Genomic DNA, 18,816 nt, shown 5'->3' on the forward strand with positions numbered 1-18,816 from the left:
GCTGGCTCCGCGCGCTGCTGAAGAACGCGTCCCTGGCCGGGGCGCCTAAGTACATCGAGCACTTCAGCAAGTTCTCCCCGTCCCCGCTGTCCATGAAGCAGTTCCTGGACTTCGGTACGGAGTGGGCCGGGGCGGCCGGCCGCCGGGCCCCGCGGGTGCTGGGTGGAGCGGATGGAGGGGTCCCGGCCAAGAGGGATGCACGCGGAAGAGAGAGGCCCTGCGTGACGGGGAAGGGTTGCTGAGAGGGTAGCGGGCAGGAAAGGGTTAACGGGGAGGCAGGGACCACCCAGCCCGAAGGGGTCGTGGGTACCTGGGCTGAAGGGTCCCTGGACTAGACTATTCGTGGGCAGTAAGGGGCATTGAATAAGGGGAGGGGCCCAGGGTGTCTTACTGGGCTTTGTGAGGGTCTTGGAGAATAAGGGGCAGTGGATGGGTGCTATTAGGGCAGGAAGGAGGTAGCGGGTCCCCGTCCAGGCTTATATAAAGGGTCCTGTTGACGCTAAGAGTGGGAGACAGAGAGGAAATGGGGGGGGCTGCTGGTGGGGAGCACTGGGAGGTTCGGGCATCTGGAAGGAGACCTGGGAGGGGTCAGTGGGGAAGGGGCTCTTTCAGAAGATGCCCACAGGAGAGGATCCCCAGACCAGGATCCCTCCACTCACTGACAGAGCCGGCCCCCCAGCTGTCGCTGTGGGCAAGGACACTTGAAGATCAAATCCCCTTAGGCCTGACTGCCTGTCCCAGCTGGGCCGGGGCCCAGGGCACCACGAGATGGAGTCAGGCGGCTTGTGCCCACCCGCGGCTGCCCCTGGGTTACTAGGCTAGGAACACCCACCATCAGGGTTCTGGGGGTGGCTCTGGAGCAGGAGCAAGGCTGTGCCAGCTGGTGACAGAGTCACCGTGTGGGCCCCGTCTGACTATACGTTGTTTACATGATGCCACCTGGGGATTAGGAGGGGGTGCCCGGGACTCTCAGGACTTGAGGAGACAGTGTCTGGCTCAGGTTACAGCTGCGTCATTGTTGGGAGCGGGCAGGGAGGGGGCAGCCAGGACACAGAGCACCTGTTTCCTGGACTTGGCCACCTGCCCTGTACCCGGTTGAGCTGCCCCCATGTAGGAAAGCCTCCTGTGCCCACTCAAAACCCCCAGCAGAAGTTTAGTCCAGACTGGATGGACCCCAGTTATACCAATGTCACAGCTGGGAGGGGCTCACAGTAGTGTTTGGTCCACGTGTCGTACAGTGGGGGAAACTGAGGCCTTTAGGAGGATCGTGACATGTCCTGAGCGACAGATTTGGAAGCAAAACCTGGACTAGAACCTGGGTCTCCTGACGGTAGCCTGTGGCCTCATTCAGTCCTTCACCACCTTTCCATTTGGAAGCCAAGCCAAGGACCAAGTTGTTTGAGTTACCATCCTTTGGCCCTAACTGCCTCACAGGTGGTGGGCATTAACGCAGGGGCAGCCTACAGTGGTCATCAAGACCAGTTGGTGATGATGGGTTGGGCCAGAGACGATGCTGGGGGCCTGTCGCTGCGGTGGTCCAGGAATAACTCCCCTCAGCCAGGGCCCAGCCCTGGGAAGGGATGGATTTCCCAGGCTGCTCTGCCCACCTGGATCAATTACCCCGAAGTGAGTGTCTGGTAGGAGGGAAAGAAGGAGAAGCAGTGAGGTAACTGAGGCCAGGGGAGCTAGCTCCCCGTGGGCCTGGGAGTGGATCATCTGCCCCCTGCTGTTGGAGGAAAGCAGGGTTCAGCTGGGAGTGAGGAGAGGATGCCACTCCCCAGCGGGTTAGACGGGGTGGTGGGGAGGTCAGAACACTGCAGGGCATTGGGAGAGGTGCCTGCTCTGTGCCCGGATCACTTCTCTGAATCCTCAGGAAATGAAGGACTGAATCAACCTGACCCTTGAGACGTCCTCTGGCTCCGATGGTGTGCAGCTTCGTGCGCTCACCTCTTTCTCTCTCCTTCCAGGGTCCAGTAATGCCTGTGAGAAAACCTCCTTCACCTTCCTCAGGCAGGAGCTGCCCGTGCGCCTGGCCAACATCATGAAAGAGATCAACCTGCTTCCTGACCGAGTGCTGGGCACACCCTCGGTGCAGCTGGTACAGAGCTGGTGAGAACCCTGGCCAGGCCCCCACACCTCCCTCCATGGCCAGATGCCCTGGGCTCAGAGATGGAGTCTCCATGCTCCCAGCAGCCTTGACGGAGGCAGGGACAGAGGGGAGGACAGACGGAGGCACAGGAGCCTGGGGAGTTACTCAAAGTCAAGCAAAATGCTAGGCCAGAGCAGGGACTGAGATCAGGCTCCCAGCCTCGTGTCTTACCACCCTCCTTTCTCTGGAAAGCCCAGATCCACCTAGGAACCCCTTTTCACTGCCATAACCTCGTCAGGCTCACGTCAGCCTTCGCCCCTGCCCTGGCCCTGAAAACCCAGCGCCTGCTGGTGATATTCACTGGAGGCAACCCTGCAGGAGACAGAAACAGGAAGAAGCCAATCTTCAAGTCATATCGTCCGAGCTACAAGTCACACTGGTTTGGATGTTGGAAAACACTCAAATAGGCACAGGACCTACACCCAGAGAGCTTCTGAGGGCAAAGGTCAAAAGTTTATTGCACAAAGCAGCAGCACCAGAGGAAAATTCTCGGTGACGCTCACTCAAGAGCTCTGTCCAGGGTTAAGTAACTGGATGATATTAGCCCGTGCCAGTCACGTGGAGAATAACTACGTTTACTCTATCACTGGGCCTATAGGTGGCTAATCATGGTTGGTCTTGGGTGCGGAAATCTTGCTCGGTCTGGCTGCCCTGGGTGTGATCAGGCCTTGGTTTCCTTTTGGATTCAGGAGCAGCACACCAACCCTGAGCCCAAGGTCAAACTAGGGGAGCCCATGATCTTGGCGGGGGTGGGGTGGGGTGGCAGGAGGCAGAATAAAAGAAGTCTAATTAAGCACTGCATAGATAGTGGTAGGAACAGTGAGCTGCTGAAGGGTTAGTTTTATTTAAGAATAAAAATATTATTTAAAAAGAACACCGGTTGGGGCTTTTTACCCTCATTGAGGAAGTGTAACGTGTTGACTTTGGCATTTGGAAAACACAAAAAAAAAGTAGGTAGAAGAGAATGCCAACCACTGCCCTCCACCCCATAACCAAACACTTGGTGCTCTGGCTCGGCTCCATAAGGTTTTGTCGGCGCCCTCCCGGCATTTTTTCTATATGTGGATCTGCATATGCATGGCTTATTCTAATTAAATGAGATGCAATACGGAAGGAAAGTGTTTTGTGCACAAAGCCAGGCACCCGGTCTGTGCAGAGTGAATGTTAGTTGAACCAGAAAGTTGTAGGGCAGTTGAAATGGATATGAAAGGCATAGAGGAGGCGATGTGTCACTGGGCCTCGATGAACTGGATCTAGAAAGAAGGGAAGGGCATTCCAGGCCAAAGGAGCTGCTGGTGCAAAGGCGTGGAGGCAGGAAAGTGCCCAGCAAAGGCATCGAGAACTTGTTTTGTGGATGTAGAGCTACTAGTGAAAGCTGTGAAGGTGGGATGGGGGGACAGAGATGATTTTCATGTAGCCCAACCAGGTTACCCCTTGCTGAGCCCTGTCCCTCCCAGGTCCCAGACCTCAGAACCTCAGAGCTTCCCACCATGGGGCAGCATGGAGGTCATAGGGGGGAGACAGAAGGTGCCATCTGTTCTCTACCCCGTCTCTGGCTCTGTCTGGCTGATTGACTTGGCTGCCTCTCAGCTGATCCCTGACTCCAGGACTTGGCTTCTCAGGCCCTCCCTGGACACTGTGTTCCTGGGAGAGCCAGGGGTTGCGGGGAGGGTGGGACAGGGAGCTGCTGTACTGCCCATGACGTCCCCAGGGCCCCACAAAGTCCCTTCCTGAAAATCAGCTACACATGTGGGAACTTGGCCTGCCTTCTTCTGTCAGTAATGTTAACCGACAGCAGGAGGGAATGAAGTTAGACAAGAGAAAACAGGCCCCAGTGATGACTCGGCTCAGAGGAGAGCCGGCGAAGGGATTGCTGGAGTGCCTGGCACCCTGGGGAGTCAGCCTGTGGAGGTTGTTGCCAGAATGGGCATCGGCTGCAGCAAGAGAGAGTGAGGTCTGAGGGAAGGAGGGACTGTCCAGTCAGGACAGGGATGAGGTGGCTGCCTTGAGAGGGTGCAGCCCTCCTCCAGGAGAACCCTGCCAGCTTGGGTGATGGGGGCGGTAGAGGTGGGCAGAGTTTGCATGCGAGGAGGGGGATGATCTACCAGGGCGTATGGCAAGAAGGCCACTAGCTTCAAAGTCTGATGAATAAGGAACAGAACGGAAAAGTCCTGTACAAATACTAGTAGTAGTGGTGGTGGCGGTGAATAGTCAATATGGGGCAATAGCTAATAGAGTTTCTACTCAGCTGGGAGAAGCGCTAGGCAGGAACCAAGAGCAAGGGGAGAAGTCCTGGTTCTAAATGAACCTGATAAGTTATTTCAGCTGGACAAACTTGCTATAGGGGGCCCTGTTTGGAAGTGAAACCTCCCCTTTAGAAAACGGAAAAGTCATGTACAAATACTAGTAGTAGTAGTGGTGGCGGTGGTGGTGGTGGTGGTGGTTAATAGTCAATATGGGGCAAGAGCTAATGGAGTTTCTACTCAGCTGGGAGAGGCGCTAGGCAGGAACCAAGAGCAAGAGGAGAAGTCCTGGTTCTAAATGAACCTGATAAGTTATTTCAGCTGGACAAACTTGCTATAGGGGGCCCTGTTTGGAAGTGACTGGAAGGTGCTGGAAAGCCTTGGGTGTGGCATCAGCAAGCAAGCTTGACTCTGAGGCTTGGCTTTGCTGCTTGCTGGGACCTTAATCCTTGCTATAAACCACGTGGCCTCTCTGAGCCTTGGTTTCCTCATCTGTAAAATGGGGATCCAGGCTGTTTCTAAGGGCCGAGTGCCACTGCTAGATGTGAAAGGGGGGGTCTGTAAACACAAGTGATGCCCCTTGCTTCTGGCGGGGCCGAGTGCCACTGCTAGATGTGAAAGGGGTGCGGGGTCTGTAAACACAAGTGATGCCCCTTGCTTCTGGCCGCAGCACCTCCAGGCAAAGGTTATGGCAGAAGTTCTCTGAGACAACGTAATGACGATAATGATGACGATGACATAGGAAACAGACCTGGGGGCCTGCTGTGCATCAGAAACTGCTCGAAGTGTGTCCCTGTATTAGCTGTTTAACCTTCACAGCAGCCCTGGGAAGCAGGCCTTGTTACTGTCCCCACTGTATCAACGAGTAACCGAGGTTCAGCGAGATTAGGAACCTTGCCCGAGATCGCTCAGCCCGTGGCAGAGCTGGGATTCCCACCCAGGCTGGGTGCGCTGGAGGCTGCATTCTTGAAGGGAAAGGCGGAAGGCTGCGTTCTGGGCGGTGGCCTGGGGTCAGATTCCACATCCCAGTCGGTGGGAAAGGAGGATTCACATCACAGGATCTTGCTTGATGGCTAGTGTTGCTGGAGCACAGACAGGGCAGCCTTGACTCCTCTAGGAGAGAAGGACAGCCTGAGGGAGGGTGCGGAGTCGGTGGGGAAATGGAGGGTGCGGGAGAGTAGCAGAGTCGAATCCTACGACAGTGAGTCACTAATGAGGGTCTTTGCCGGGAGGGAGCGGGGTGGGAGGTCATATCGCAGGTCAGCATCTTCTTAGGAACCTCCCTTGCGGGTCAGCAAGGTGTATGGATGCCAAACCCCACCTGCGGAGGACCCCCACCCCCCACCCCCCGCAGGAAAACGTCCTGGCCCTTGAAGAGAATAGCCACCATCAGCACAGGCTCCCACAGCCACAGCCCGCTCTGCCAGGCCGGGGCTGGGGCTTTAGCCAAGCCCTCCCATTGGCTCCCTCAGCCACTCCTTATGTAATCGGAGTGGAAACTAGCGACTGCATCATCTCTGAGTGCCACTGCTGTGAGCCCCATTGTACAGATGGGGACCTGAATGGCTCAAGTCTGCCTGGTCAGGGTCCCCACCCGCCACCCTTCCATAGAGTGACTTCCAGGTGCAGGACACATCTGTCCCTCTCCCCTCCCCAACGCCCATTGCCTGTCCACACCCTTGTCCCCAGAGGCATGGACACTAATGCACAAGACACACACACTCACACACACCCACGGGCACACAGACTTACACATACTCCACACGCATCAGCGCTCCCTCCTTCCATACAAGGCTCTGTGCACCTCTCCCCCAATGCACACTCATTCCAGCATTGCTGCGCACACATACATGCCCACACTCCCTCCTCCTCCTCTCTGGCATTCCACCCCTTCTCCCTCCCCTGTCCAGGCTGAACTGGCTAGAAAGCCTCAAAAGGCAGGGTTTGGGTGTGTGTGTGTGTGTGTGTGTGTGTGTGTGTGTGTGTAGGAGGGGGGAGCTCCAGATCTCACTAAGGGAGTCTCGGAGGCCTTGTTTACTGCTGAGGTTGGCAGGCTCGGCCCTCCCTAGGCATATGCGGCCCCCACGCTGCCTGTGCTGCCTGCCAGGGTGTCAACCGGAAGTGACGCACCTGCCATTGCACCGCTGGTTTCAGGCCTCCCGTGTCCAAGCCCAGTTCTTTCTCAGCTCCAGATCTCACTAAGGGAGTCTTGGAGGCCTTGTTTACTGCTGAGGTTGGCAGGCCCGGCCCTCCCTAGGCATATGCGGCCCCCACGCTGCCTGTGCTGCCTGCCAGGGTGTCAACCGGAAGTGACGCACCTGTCATTGCACCGCTGGTTTCAGGCCTCCCGTGTCCAATCCCAGTTCTTTCTCGGGCCCTCAGAGGGCTGTGCAGCCCAGGAGCCAGAATGGCTCCAGCCCCAATGTCTTGTCCTTAGGACCAAGATCTAGCCCTGACCCTTGTGTGTGCCAGGCCCTTGCAGGGCTTCAGGCCAAGACTGGGGTCCCCTGGGAAAATCCTCCTCATCCCCTGCTCTCCCGTCCAAGAGCACACCCAGAACTGCTCCCCTGCAGGAGTGGCCCCGTGAGGGAGGCAGGCGAGGAGTCTGAACCCTGCTTCACAGTCCAGGAGACTGAGGCCTGGGGCTGGCAGCTCTCCCCATCCGGGCACTGCCCGTTGCCAGTCTATTCTGGTGCCCTTTGCTGTACTTCGTTGCCCATGTGGCCAGGCCCCTTTCTCCCCTCTCTGGTTCAGTAGGCAGCCATGAGGGGCGGTGCTTGCAACTAGAGCACTAACCCTACCCCTGGGCACTGACCTCCCTGCTCCTGGCCAAGTACCACCAAGCCGGCCAGGGCCTCCTAGCTCCCACCCCTCCCTCTCTGCCTGCCCTCTGGGTCTTGGGAAGGGATTCCAGGGCCCCCACTCTCCAGCTGGTCTGCTCCCCTTCCTCTCTCTACCTGTCCCCAGCATTGCACACTTGCAGGCCCCCTCCCCAATCCCCTCTCTGTGCAAGAATCATGTGAACACAAACCTTGATGCTGGGCATGATTAGGGAACAAGGAATTGGAGTCACACAGACCTGTGAGAGAGAAACCTCACTTTGCAGGTTAACTTCCTCGCCTATGAAATGGGCAGTAGCTAGCAGTAGCAACTACCTTATGGGGTGATGGTGGAGGTTGCCGTGGGAAGCAGGGAAGCATGGAGCAGAGCCCTGGCACAAGGCCGGTGCCCGGGAAATGCTGCCTGCCATGACCACTGACATCGGCATCTCTGTTAGGACCAGTGCGCATGGGGAGCAGTTGGCCATGTGGTGTAGGCTTGACGTCAGACAGACCCGGGTTTGAATTCCAGCGCAGCTGCTTACTGCGTGGCCGGGGGCCTATCCCCTGCCCTCTCTGAGCTGGTTTCCTTGTCTGCAAAAAGGGGGACATACCGCAGGGCCTCGGAAACCATTGCGTCATTCTTTGTCATTTCATTATAACATCGATGAGATGCTGTAGGAATTTAACTCTTGTTTATATCACGTAGCCTCTGGTAAAACTGGTTTCGCTATCGCTGCTTTGCTTAAAGTGACAGAACACATGACAGCGTTAAGTGAGGGCTTACTGTACTGTATGCTCACCAAGGTGACTTGGAGGTGAGGGGCCCCGAGTAGACTCTGAGCACAGGTGTGCACTAGCGGGCACCATGTCAGCGTCGGCTGTTAGTATTCTCCAGGGAGACAGGGTGAGGCCTTAGGAGTGCCTCTCCGCCTGCTGGGGCTGCAGGGATGGGCCGATCTCTTCTCTCTGGGATGCCCCGTCTTCTGCTCTCTGTGCTGCCGCCTGAGGAGCACGGGGCGCGCCAGGCGGGGACAGCCCGGTGCCTGACAGCGCTGGCTGCCCAGAGCATGATGGGTGAAAGCATGGTGTGGTCAGAGCCTGTGCCCAGGAGGAGGGTGTCACATGCCACCTGGGGGCTCAGGATGCACTCAGCTGCTGACAGGGTTTGACCCCCCGGTCAGCGAGAGCAGACCTGTAGAGAGCGCTCACTGTGTACTGGGCACTGAGCTAATGATCACATTTACTCCCGACAAGAAGCAGTGATAGCATTTAGTATAAACCCCCACCCCCGCCCCTTCTGATGAGGAGACCCAAGCCCAGAGCGGCTCCGTGACTTACCCAGGGCCACACAGCCCAAGGAGCAAAAGCCAGGAATGGGACCCTGCAGAGCCAGCTCCAAAACTAGCTCTCTCAAATTCTCGCCTGTCTTTTTTTTTTAAACATATTTTGTATTGATTTCAGAGAGGAAGGGAGAGGGAGAGAGAGATAGAAACGTCAATGATGAGAGAGAATCATTGATCGGCTGCCTCCTGAACGCCCCCTAGTGGGGATTGAGCCAGCAACTGGGGCATGTGCCCTTGCTAGAATCGAACCCAGGACCTTTCGGTCCACAGGCTGATGCTCTGTCCACTGAACCAAACCTGCTAGGGCTTCTCTCCTGTCTGAATCAAGAGAGGGAGGAGCCTTTTCTGAGAGGCTGGTAGGCCCCAGGGGCCCTGCCTGCTCAGGGCCATGGGTAGCCCTCCTTCCTATTGGCTGGAAGTGTTTCTGCCAGAGAGAGGCCCAGCTCTCCGCCTCCCCCAGTAGAACAAGCTGCAAGAGGCATGTTAGCGGGAAACTGTGGGTGTCCTGGCTCAGGGGAGCAGCGAACAGTGGCTCCAGATCGGTACCACCTGCTGCCACAGGTCGGCCTGCCTCCCTTGCAGTAGCTAGCCTCCTGCTGTCCCTGAGTTAGGGCTTCCCAGCACTCCCCTTGGTTACCAGCTCTTTCTAGAGCCTCGGGAAGCTGGCCTCCTGACCAGGCCTACAGATGGAGGCACCACTCCTGCTGGGCCCTTCGGAGGGGAGTGAGTGCTCAGGCTTGTCAGAGCTGGGCCTGCCCACCCCACCCCCAGTTCTTCCCAGCTCCCATTTAATCCAGTTCCCTGGCAGATGGCACGGCTCCTGGTGCCCAGCCCAAGCCCCAAGTCGGGGGTACGGTCTGTCGTCCTCACTCAGCCCCTCTCTGTGGGAGCCCATGGCCTGCAACACCTGTGGGCAGACAGTTTCCATGACGGGGCTCAGGGAGGTAGAGTGACTTGCCCCAGCCTCCTCTCACTGCCCGCCCTTGTGTCCCGTGCCCCGTCTGGGCCTCAGTCTCCTAATCCTTGAGACCCTTTGGATGGATGGTCTGCAAGGCCCTTCTGAGACTGCTGTTCTAGGATCCCAAAGCAAAGGTGCTCGGAGGGGGACCAACACATTGGAGGTTTTCTTGCATAACTCACTGTTGTCAGGGAGACTCATGCACATGGAGGAAGAGGGTTTGTGATGCAGCTTGTCAGCCAGCGCAGCTCCATGCGGTGCCCACACGAGGGACAAAACCCGGGCGAGGGTAGCTGAGTCGGGTGGGAAGGGGGTCTGCCCAGAGCTGAAGCGATGTCTCCCCCTGTTCCCTGCCCACAGGTATGTCCAGAGCCTCCTGGACATCATGGTGTTCCTGGACAAGGACCCAGAGGACCAACGCACCCTGAGCCAGTGAGTGAGGACCCTATTGGGGGCAGGAGGGCAGGTGTAGGCGAGTGGCATCCATGGTCATGGTCCCAGGGACAGAAGTGTGGGCAGGATGGAAGAAATGACCCCTGCCCTCAGGATATCCCGTCTGACGGGGGAGACAGCTCCTGTCCTCGGGGTGCCCTGAGTCTGATGGGGGATCCAGGCCCTGCCCCTGGGGAGCTCCCAGGCTGTCAGGCAGGCAGTGGAAAGGTCAGTGAGGGCTTCGGGAGGAATGGGGTGGGTGCTGTGTGATCACCGGGTTGAGAAGGGTTGAGTGGGTGACCGTGGCGAGGAGGCCAGATGCAGAGGAGAGTCTGAGGGTGTCTCTAGGCTGGGCCTGGGTGGGGGCCAACATCTGCCCTCCCCCGCAGATTCACCGAGGCCCTGGTCACCATCCGGAACCGCCACAACGACGTGGTGCCCACCATGGCACAGGGCGTGCTCGAGTACAAGGACGCCTACGGCGACGACCCCGTGTCCAACCAGAACATCCAGTACTTCCTGGACCGCTTCTACCTCAGCCGCATCTCCATCCGCATGCTCATCAACCAGCACAGTGAGCAGGGGCCGGGGGGCGGCCATGGCAGCGTGAGATCCATCGTTTTAACTGTTTACGGAATCAGGCCACCCCTTTAAAAAGTGTTCAGTGTGTTATTTGTAAAACTCTCACTGGAGGGGTCAGGGTCAGAAGAGAGAGGGCAGGAGGGTGGGAAGGGGGCAGCTTTAGGGTCAGAGGCGTTAGGAATGGAGGTAGAGAGTGGAGAGCCCTGGGGAGGAGGGAGAGCCGGACGGCTCCGCAGCCCCAACAGCAGCTCCCTCCTTCCCCCGCAGCCCTGATCTTTGACGGCAGCACCAACCCAGCCCACCCCAAACACATCGGCAGCATCGACCCCAACTGTTGCATCTCTGAGGTGGTGAAAGGTGAGCCTTCCCCACTGCGCCTGGTCCGCAGAGGAGCCCAGTGACCCCGCCAAGCTTCCCTGGCTGGAGGGTGACCCATTCCCCAGTGGGTGGGGGCCACATCCCCGTGGGTTTAATGTTGGGGATGCCCAGTGTTGATGCCAAGAGGACTGCTTGCTGGATGAGCCCCCCCATTCCCTGGATGCCCTCTCTCTCCTCTCAGATGCCTATGACATGGCCAAGCTCCTGTGTGACAAGTACTACATGGCATCACCTGATCTGGAGATCCAGGAGATCAACGGTGAGTGAGCAAGGCTGTGTGTGTGCGTGCGTGTGCGTGTGTATGTGTGTGTGTGTGTCTCTCCAAGGGCTGGGGACGTGGGAGTTAGGAAATGAACTATAATCTGGATAGGGGAGAAGCAGAGCTATTTTTTTATTAGTATTATTATTCATTTGGTAAATACAGAGGTTTACAGTTGCCTTGTGACGTTAATTTGAGTCGATAAAGCTATTGTCATAATCATAGCTGCATGTCTTTTTCCATGCGAACAGTGTAAACCTGCGTTTATCCAGCAGTAAACATAACAGGCAAGGTCCCTGTGCTTATGGAGCTGCCAATCTTGGTGCCGGGAGGTTGAGGAATGAAGCCTTTGTCCAATGAACAAACAGTATACAAGACACTTTCATATCATGCGAAGGGACGGGCAGGAAACACAATGGGGTCACGTGACGGTGATGGGCAGAATGGTGGATTAGATGGGCTGTTAGTTAGTCTGGCTGCCTTCCCAGAATCCAAATAACGGGCTTAATTACGGAAGAGGTTTCCCTCTCCAGCCTGGAGAAGGGGACGGGGAAGGCAGGGCCCAAACTCATCGCTTCCCTAAGTCGCCTGGCTACCCAGCCGCAAGGGACACAGAGAATTCGTCTCTAGCTGGGTAGCCATGTGCCAGTGAAAGCCCTGGGGGAGGGGTATCTATTAGTGAATGAGGAAGGGAAGGATGGCTCCAGAGCACAGTGACAGGGTCCTACTTGGGACAGGGCAGTCAAGGGCCAGAAGGAGCAGTGTGGTGGGGCTCGGAGATCGCAGGGGTGATGGGCTGGAGAGAGGCTGGGGCGTGCGGGGCCTGTGGGCCACCGACAGCAGCTGGGATTTTGAGTGCAGCAGGAGCCATTGGAGGGTTTGTAGCACCGGTGATGACAGGATCTGACAACTTACATTCTAAAGATACTTAGAGGTGGGAGGAGGCAGAGAGGACACGGGAAGAGCAGCTAAGAGGTCGCTGCAGGAACCCAGGCAAGGGCAGGGGAAGGCCTCAGAGGTGAGAAGTAGGGGGTGGGTTTGATAAATATCTTGGAGATAGTGGTGTCAGGGCTTGTTGAGAGCCGGGGAGGACAGGGGAGAGGAGGATCAGGGACCTGGGAGCTACCTCTACCCCTCCCCCAGCTGCCCCTCAGCCACGCCCTGCCCGTGTGCCAGAAATCTGAGGTGTTTCGTGCCCTGTACCCGACAGTCATCTGCCTATATCCTAATGTTCGCTAAGGCCCAGTTCAAGTCCAGCTCCTCTGAAAGCCTTCCCAGGCCTCCCAGAGAAGCCAGCCGGGCACCAGCCTGTCCCCGGTGGACCTCTGTATTGCACTGTTTGAATTACCTGGGGACCAAGACCTAAGGGCAGAGGCAGGCCACTTCACTTTGGTATCCAGCCCAGGGCTTGGCTTACAGCTCTGGGTACAACACCTGATGTGAAAGTCAGTCGTGTGTTTCTCAGTCTAGACTTGCATTTCTAAGAGGGTAGGGCTGAATTTTATTTCTCTTTATGTCCTCACTGCCCAGCACAGGGCCTGAGAGCCCTTCATTCCTTGATCCATTGCACATTTATTGAGCTCCTGCTACCTACAAATCTCTGTGCCAGACACCAGGGGAAAATGCTTAGTCCCTAACACCAAGAAACTCCAGGCTACAGTGATTCTTGGGAAACGGGACTGATGTCAGCATCACCTGGGCAGTACCCTGCCCTCTCCCCCCAGGTGTCCAGGTGAATGCTAGGAGGCTGGGTACAGGAGAGGTGGATACTACTTGATGCTTAAATGATGAATAGATGGATAGATAAACGGGTGAATGGAAGGGTGGAGATATACTCTATGAATGGATAGATAGATGGAAAGGATAGATGTTTGAACAGACGCATAGACTGAAGGACCATTGGATGGCTGAATGGACAGTGGGTGAGTAGATAGAGGAATTAGTGGATATTGAATGGACAGGATGGATGGATAGATGGACGATGGACATTGTGTAATGGATGGTACTATATGGATAGATGGTTGAATGGACACTGAGTGAATGGGTAGATGGATGAGTGAATGCTCGGTGAACTGAGGAGCCGATGGATGGTTAATTTTATTAATGGATGGTGGTTGAGTGATGGGTGCTAGATGCTGGGTGAATGAATTTCCTAATCATTGGTCTTGACTTCCCCGCAGCATCCGACGCCAAACAGCCAATTCACATGGTTTATGTCCCCTCCCATCTCTACCACATGCTTTTTGAACTCTTCAAGGTGAGGAGGCTGGGGGATGGCACTTTGTGGGGTTGGAGGCGGCTAGGGCTCGGCTTCTCTCACTCATCCTTCCCTCTTCCCCTCCACAGAATGCCATGCGAGCGACCGTGGAAAGCCATGAATCCAGCCTCGTTCTCCCTCCTGTCAAGGTCATGGTGGCCTTGGGAGAGGAAGACCTGTCCATCAAAGTATGTAACCCTTGACTTTGGGGGGATGTGGGGAGGCACTTCCCTCCTGCCAGGAGGTGGGCTTGGGAAGACCCTGGGGGTGAGGAAACCCAGGAGAAGATCGAGGGGGTCAGGGGGTGCGGGGGTGTGGAACACAGGCTGGAGAGCCCCCATGTCTCGTCTCCCCTAGATGAGTGACCGAGGTGGGGGTGTCCCCTTGAGGAAGATTGAACAACTCTTCAGCTACATGTACTCCACAGCACCCACCCCCCAGCCTGGCACGGGGGGCACCCCATTGGTGAGAAGGCTTCGTTTCAGCTCCCCTCCTGCCCCTAAAGGATCCTGCCTGTCTCTTCCTCTCTCCTCAAATTGTCACCCTCCCTCTCTCGCTTCCTTCGCTCTCAGGGTCTCCCCATTCTCAGTGGCTGTGTGTGATGTCCGTCACCTCTCCCGAGGCTGGCCCCCCTGCTCCACCTGTCTCTACCCAGCCTGCCCCTCCCTACCTATCTGTGGGTCTGTCACCCTTCCTCAGTTCTCCCTCCCCCGTGTATCTCCCCCCAAAGTTACTAACCATTTGTTCAACTCAGCACCTCCCTGTCCATTCCCAGGGGCTCCACAGAATGCCATGCGAGCGACCGTGGAAAGCCATGAATCCAGCCTCGTTCTCCCTCCTGTCAAGGTCATGGTGGCCTTGGGAGAGGAAGACCTGTCCATCAAAGTATGTAACCCTTGACTTTGGGGGGAAGTGGGGAGGCACTTCCCTCCTGCCAGGAGGTGGGCTTGGGAAGACCCTGGGGGTGAGGAAACCCAGGAGAAGATCGAGGGGGTCAGGGGGTGCGGGGGTGTGGAACACAGGCTGGAGAGCCCCCATGTCTCATCTCCCCTAGATGAGTGACCGAGGTGGGGGTGTCCCCTTGAGGAAGATTGAACAACTCTTCAGCTACATGTACTCCACAGCACCCACCCCCCAGCCTGGCACGGGGGGCACCCCATTGGTGAGAAGGCTTCATTCCAGCTCCCCTCCTGCCCCTAAAGGATCCTGCCTGTCTCTTCCTCTCTCCTCAAATTGTCACCCTCCCTCTCTCGCTTCCTTCGCTCTCAGGGTCTCCCCATTCTCAGTGGCTGTGTGTGATGTCCGTCACCTCTCCCGAGGCTGGCCCCCCTGCTCCACCTGTCTCTACCCAGCCTGCCCCTCCCTACCTATCTGTGGGTCTGTCACCCTTCCTCAGTTCTCCCTCCCCCGTGTATCTCCCCCCAAAGTTACTAACCATTTGTTCAACTCAGCACCTCCCTGTCCATTCCCAGGGGAGTAGGCAGAGCTGGGTTTGGGAAACTGGGACTCAGAGGAGCCCCAGGACCTGTCCAGATCCCCTGGCTGCCAGGACTTAGCTCCTCCCCTTGCCCTGCTGACGCCCCCCACACCCACAGTGCCGCCTCAGCTTTCCTCCCCCCGAGACTGACCTTCGTCACCCCATAGCTCCTGTCTTGCCCCCGAGCCTCCTGTTTCTTGTGTCCCCTCCCATCTGAGTTCTGGGGGCCCCTTGCATGACCCCAGCTCAGCACCCCTCAGTATACCTGTCGCTGCAGCGCCAGCCCCCTCATCACACTCCCGTCCTGTCCGCTTGCAGGCTGGCTTCGGGTACGGGCTCCCCATTTCCCGCCTCTATGCCAAGTACTTCCAGGGGGACCTGCAGCTCTTCTCCATGGAGGGCTTTGGGACGGACGCCGTCATCTATCTCAAGGTGAGGGTCCCTGCCTGCCGAGCGTGTTAGATTCCTTTTCCATCCCTCCAGCCCTTGCCCAGTTGCCGAGCCCTGCTGGTGGGCGGGTCCGGCAGGATCCGCCGGCTTAGATTCCTTTTCCATCCCTCCAGCCCTTGCCCAGTTCCAGACAGAATCAGAGCAAAGCTACAGGCCCCCAGGCCCCAAACGCTCCCACCCTGGCAGGCAGTTTCAGGGAGTCCATGGTCCGGACTAAGATCCCTGCTCTGGGGACGCTTGACTTGTTACACCCAGACAGAAGGCGGGGGGCCATAGAGAATTTGTCATTCAGCTCAGGAGGACGTGGAGGCCCAGAGCTGGTGACCTTCTTCAAGAACACTCGGCCCAGCCTCCCTCCCAGACCCTCTGAGCAGCCTCCTCAAATGGGCAGGAGCAAGACACAGAGGGACAGATCCTTGAGGGTCTCCCTGGGCCAGGCTTGGTTGTCTCAGCGTGTCTGGCACTTGGCGGGGCTGATATAGTCAGTGGCCAGCACAGCCCACCCTGGGGCTTGGGTGGACTGCTGAGCAGCGGGCAAGGCGCGGGGCAGTGGGAGAGGCTGAGCCTGACGCTCCCCAGGCCCTGTCCACGGACTCGGTGGAGCGCCTGCCCGTCTACAACAAGTCAGCCTGGCGCCACTACCAGACCATCCAGGAGGCCGGCGACTGGTGCGTCCCCAGCACGGAGCCCAAGAACACGTCCACGTACCGTGTCACTTAGGGGCCAGGGCACCTCTGCACCTGAGAGGACGGACTGCTTGCTGCCTCTGGGACCGGCCACCACGGCTGCCCTCCCCGTCCCCTGCCCCCAGGTGGGGAGACTCCCCAATGACCAGCTCCTGTCTCTATGGAAGTCACGGCGGTGACCAGGCTGTGGTGACCCCTAAGTGCCAATCTGTCTGTCTGTCTGGAGATTCTTAGGTGGTCTCCCCAGTGTCCAATCTCTGTGGGAGATCCCTGAGGATTGGGGGATGTCTCCACCTGCTGGGGTGTCCCCATGGCAGTCCTGATACCAGCGCTGCCATTTTTCTGCCAGGGTCCCCCTCACTGTCCTCCACAGCCTGGCCTTCCAAACAGATGCCCCTGCTTGCCTTTTCCCCTTAGTCTGCCCAGGCACCCCAGCCCTGGTCTGTGTCAGCAGTAGGAAAGGGTCCCCCAGATCTGGGTGGTGGGTGGGGAAAGGGGTTGCACCCTTGGACCCCTGGGCGGGACCTGGTCTGGCAGCTTCACCCTCCACTCTGAGCTTCAGGTCCAGGTTAGGAGGGAAGGGGTTCTTACCAGGACCTCACCCCTAAAGTGGAGGAACCTGGGAGGACCCTGAGGTACACGCCCAGCCGGCTGCTTGAAGCAGGGGGCCGCAGCAGTATTCCTGCCGCCACCCAAGCCCTTCCCTGCACGTCCTAACATGCACACACCCACCTGCCCACCTCACATCCACACCATCCACCTGAGCTCCACCCCAGCTCCCACTGTGCCCAGACATGTGCATGCCTGGGGTGGCGTTCTCCCTAATACTCTGTGTACATAGCTAGTTTTATAGCCCTGAGTGTCCCCACCCTCCCCCTTAGCACACGGGGGGTTAAAGTTGTGTGCTCTTCCCAGTGGCTGTGATGGTGGCAGGGACATCCACAGTAAAGAGATGCAATGAGAATTCGGCCTGGCTGCTTTCCTGGGGGGGGAGTGGGGGGGGGAGATCCACAGGACAAACAAAAGACAAGTGCGTGCAGACTGCAGCCCCTGTGACCAGCATATGACACGCTCGGGATGGCCGGACAGCTCAGGGCATGACTCTGTTACCACAAGGACAGAGCCCAGGCCAGCCCCCAGCCAGGAAGACAGAGATCACTGGCACATCATAAGTGTTTATTGAAATAAATTGAGTACTGCCTCCCCCCTTCACATGCAGGTGGGCACCCATAGAGCTCCCGATAGTTTCCAGGACCCGGGTGCCCGCCAACCTCCCCACCAGCCTCCACCGGGCCCAGGTGGTGCCAGGGCCCTCGTATCTGTTTCCCTCTGAAGCCCCTCCTCTAGCACAGAGCAAAGAGCAGCAAAGGGCTGGGTCCCAGGGACGGGGTGGCCCTCAAGCCACAGGCCCTGGGCAGGAATGAAGGGAGTCGGCATGCACTGGGTCCTGTCCCCCACTCCAGGCAGATGGAGGGGTGGGGCCCCTTCTAGTCAGAGGCCCCGTAGCCCCACTGGAAACTGGCCAGTGCTCCAGAAGCTGGGCTAGTTTTCTAGCCCTGAGTGCGCCTCCCGACAAGGACAGGTGCCATCCCTGGGCTGCTGGGATACACTCTGGCCCCACCCCTCCTTGTAGGCAGAGCCTGCACTGTCTTCCAGGTGAGGGAGGGCTGACAAACCCTGCCAATCTAGCAGTTTCCAGGGGACCCAGAGTTGCCTCTGCCTGGCTAAGGTGAGGATTCGCCAGTTCAGTCCCACGCAGGCATCGGTAGGGGGCGTCCTGTGTCCCCACCAGCTCTGAGTTTGTTCTGTGAGCAGCCGGAGGAGGAGTGGGCCTGCCTTAGAGAGCAGGACAAACACAGGCCTGGCTGGGCCCCGGGAGGGGCAGGACTGTAAGGTGTCCTCTCGTCATTGGGACCGCAGGGCAGGGCAGGAGAAGAAAAGAAGGAGGGTTTCATCCTCCCTTCGCGCGGATAGCCATGCTGCTTGCTCTGCTCTCCGATTAAGGAGGAGACTGGAGTCTACCCTGAGTGCAGCTGGCTGCAGTGCCCACCGGCCTCCCTGGGAACAGAGGGCTCTCCCACACACAGCCACCTTGGAGAGCCCGAGAGGACTGACTCCACCCACCCACTCCTCCCCAGGTGCTCAGCCACCTGACTCAGCCCTGGGACCCTGGCCCCATGGCAGGGCCTCTGGAAGGCAGGCAGGTAGACATGCCAGCTCACTGCAGGCCCCAGCACCACGGTGGCCTGAGGACAGAGGGTCAGACTGACCCAGGTGCCTCTGGGCTCCCAGTGCCCACCGGCCTCCCTGGGAACAGAGGGCTCTCCCACACACAGCCACCTTGGAGAGCCCGAGAGGACCGACCACCCACCCACTCCTCCCGGGTGCTCAGCCACCTGACTCAGCCCTGGGACCCTGGCCCCATGGCAGGGCCTCTGGAAGGCAGGCAGGTAGACATGCCAGCTCACTGCAGGCCCCAGCACCACGGTGGCCTGAGGACAGAGGGTCAGACTGACCCAGGTGCCTCTGGGCTCCCAGGCTGCCTTCAGCCCTGGCCTCCCTGCCCTCTTCCCACGATCTGCAACCTCCCCCAGGAACTCTGTGCCAAACCAGTCCTGGAAGGCGATTTAGTACTGGACCCTCTCCCTGGGCCTCCCTTTCTGGGGGATCTTGGTCCAGACAGAGTGACAAGATGAGAGAGGGCATGTACCCCTGAGACCGTGGGGCCGGGCCAGCCCAAGCTTGGCGCCCAGGCTCCACTTCCCCGGGAGCCTGTGCCC

The 18,816-nt window shown here is 58.1% G+C and overlaps 1 protein-coding gene across 1 annotated transcript; it reads left to right on the plus strand.

The window, feature by feature from the left end:
* Positions 1 to 6: 6 nt before the first annotated feature.
* On the plus strand, positions 7 to 17,000 carry PDK2 (pyruvate dehydrogenase kinase, isozyme 2). Its single transcript, XM_005868169.1, has 11 exons — positions 7 to 114; positions 1,968 to 2,109; positions 9,876 to 9,947; positions 10,337 to 10,521; positions 10,797 to 10,886; positions 11,089 to 11,166; positions 13,347 to 13,423; positions 13,513 to 13,611; positions 13,781 to 13,888; positions 15,219 to 15,332; positions 15,930 to 17,000. The coding sequence occupies exons 1-11, from the start codon at positions 93 to 95 to the stop codon at positions 16,068 to 16,070; spliced, it is 1,128 nt and encodes a 375-aa protein (XP_005868231.1). The 5' UTR covers positions 7 to 92; the 3' UTR covers positions 16,071 to 17,000.
* Positions 17,001 to 18,816: the final 1,816 nt, after the last annotated feature.

This window comes from Myotis brandtii, unplaced genomic scaffold (assembly GCF_000412655.1).
Source record: "Myotis brandtii unplaced genomic scaffold, ASM41265v1 scaffold265, whole genome shotgun sequence".
Classification (NCBI taxonomy): Eukaryota; Metazoa; Chordata; class Mammalia; order Chiroptera; family Vespertilionidae; genus Myotis; species Myotis brandtii.

Coding starts and splice junctions, on each gene's coding strand:
- PDK2 (XM_005868169.1), top strand. CDS start 93: ATGAAGCAGTTCCTGGACTTCG. Junction 2,110..9,875: donor GTGCAGCTGGTACAGAGCTG/GTGAGAACCCTG, acceptor CCCTGCCCACAG/GTATGTCCAGAGCCTCCTGG. Junction 13,424..13,512: donor TGCTTTTTGAACTCTTCAAG/GTGAGGAGGCTG, acceptor TCCCCTCCACAG/AATGCCATGCGAGCGACCGT.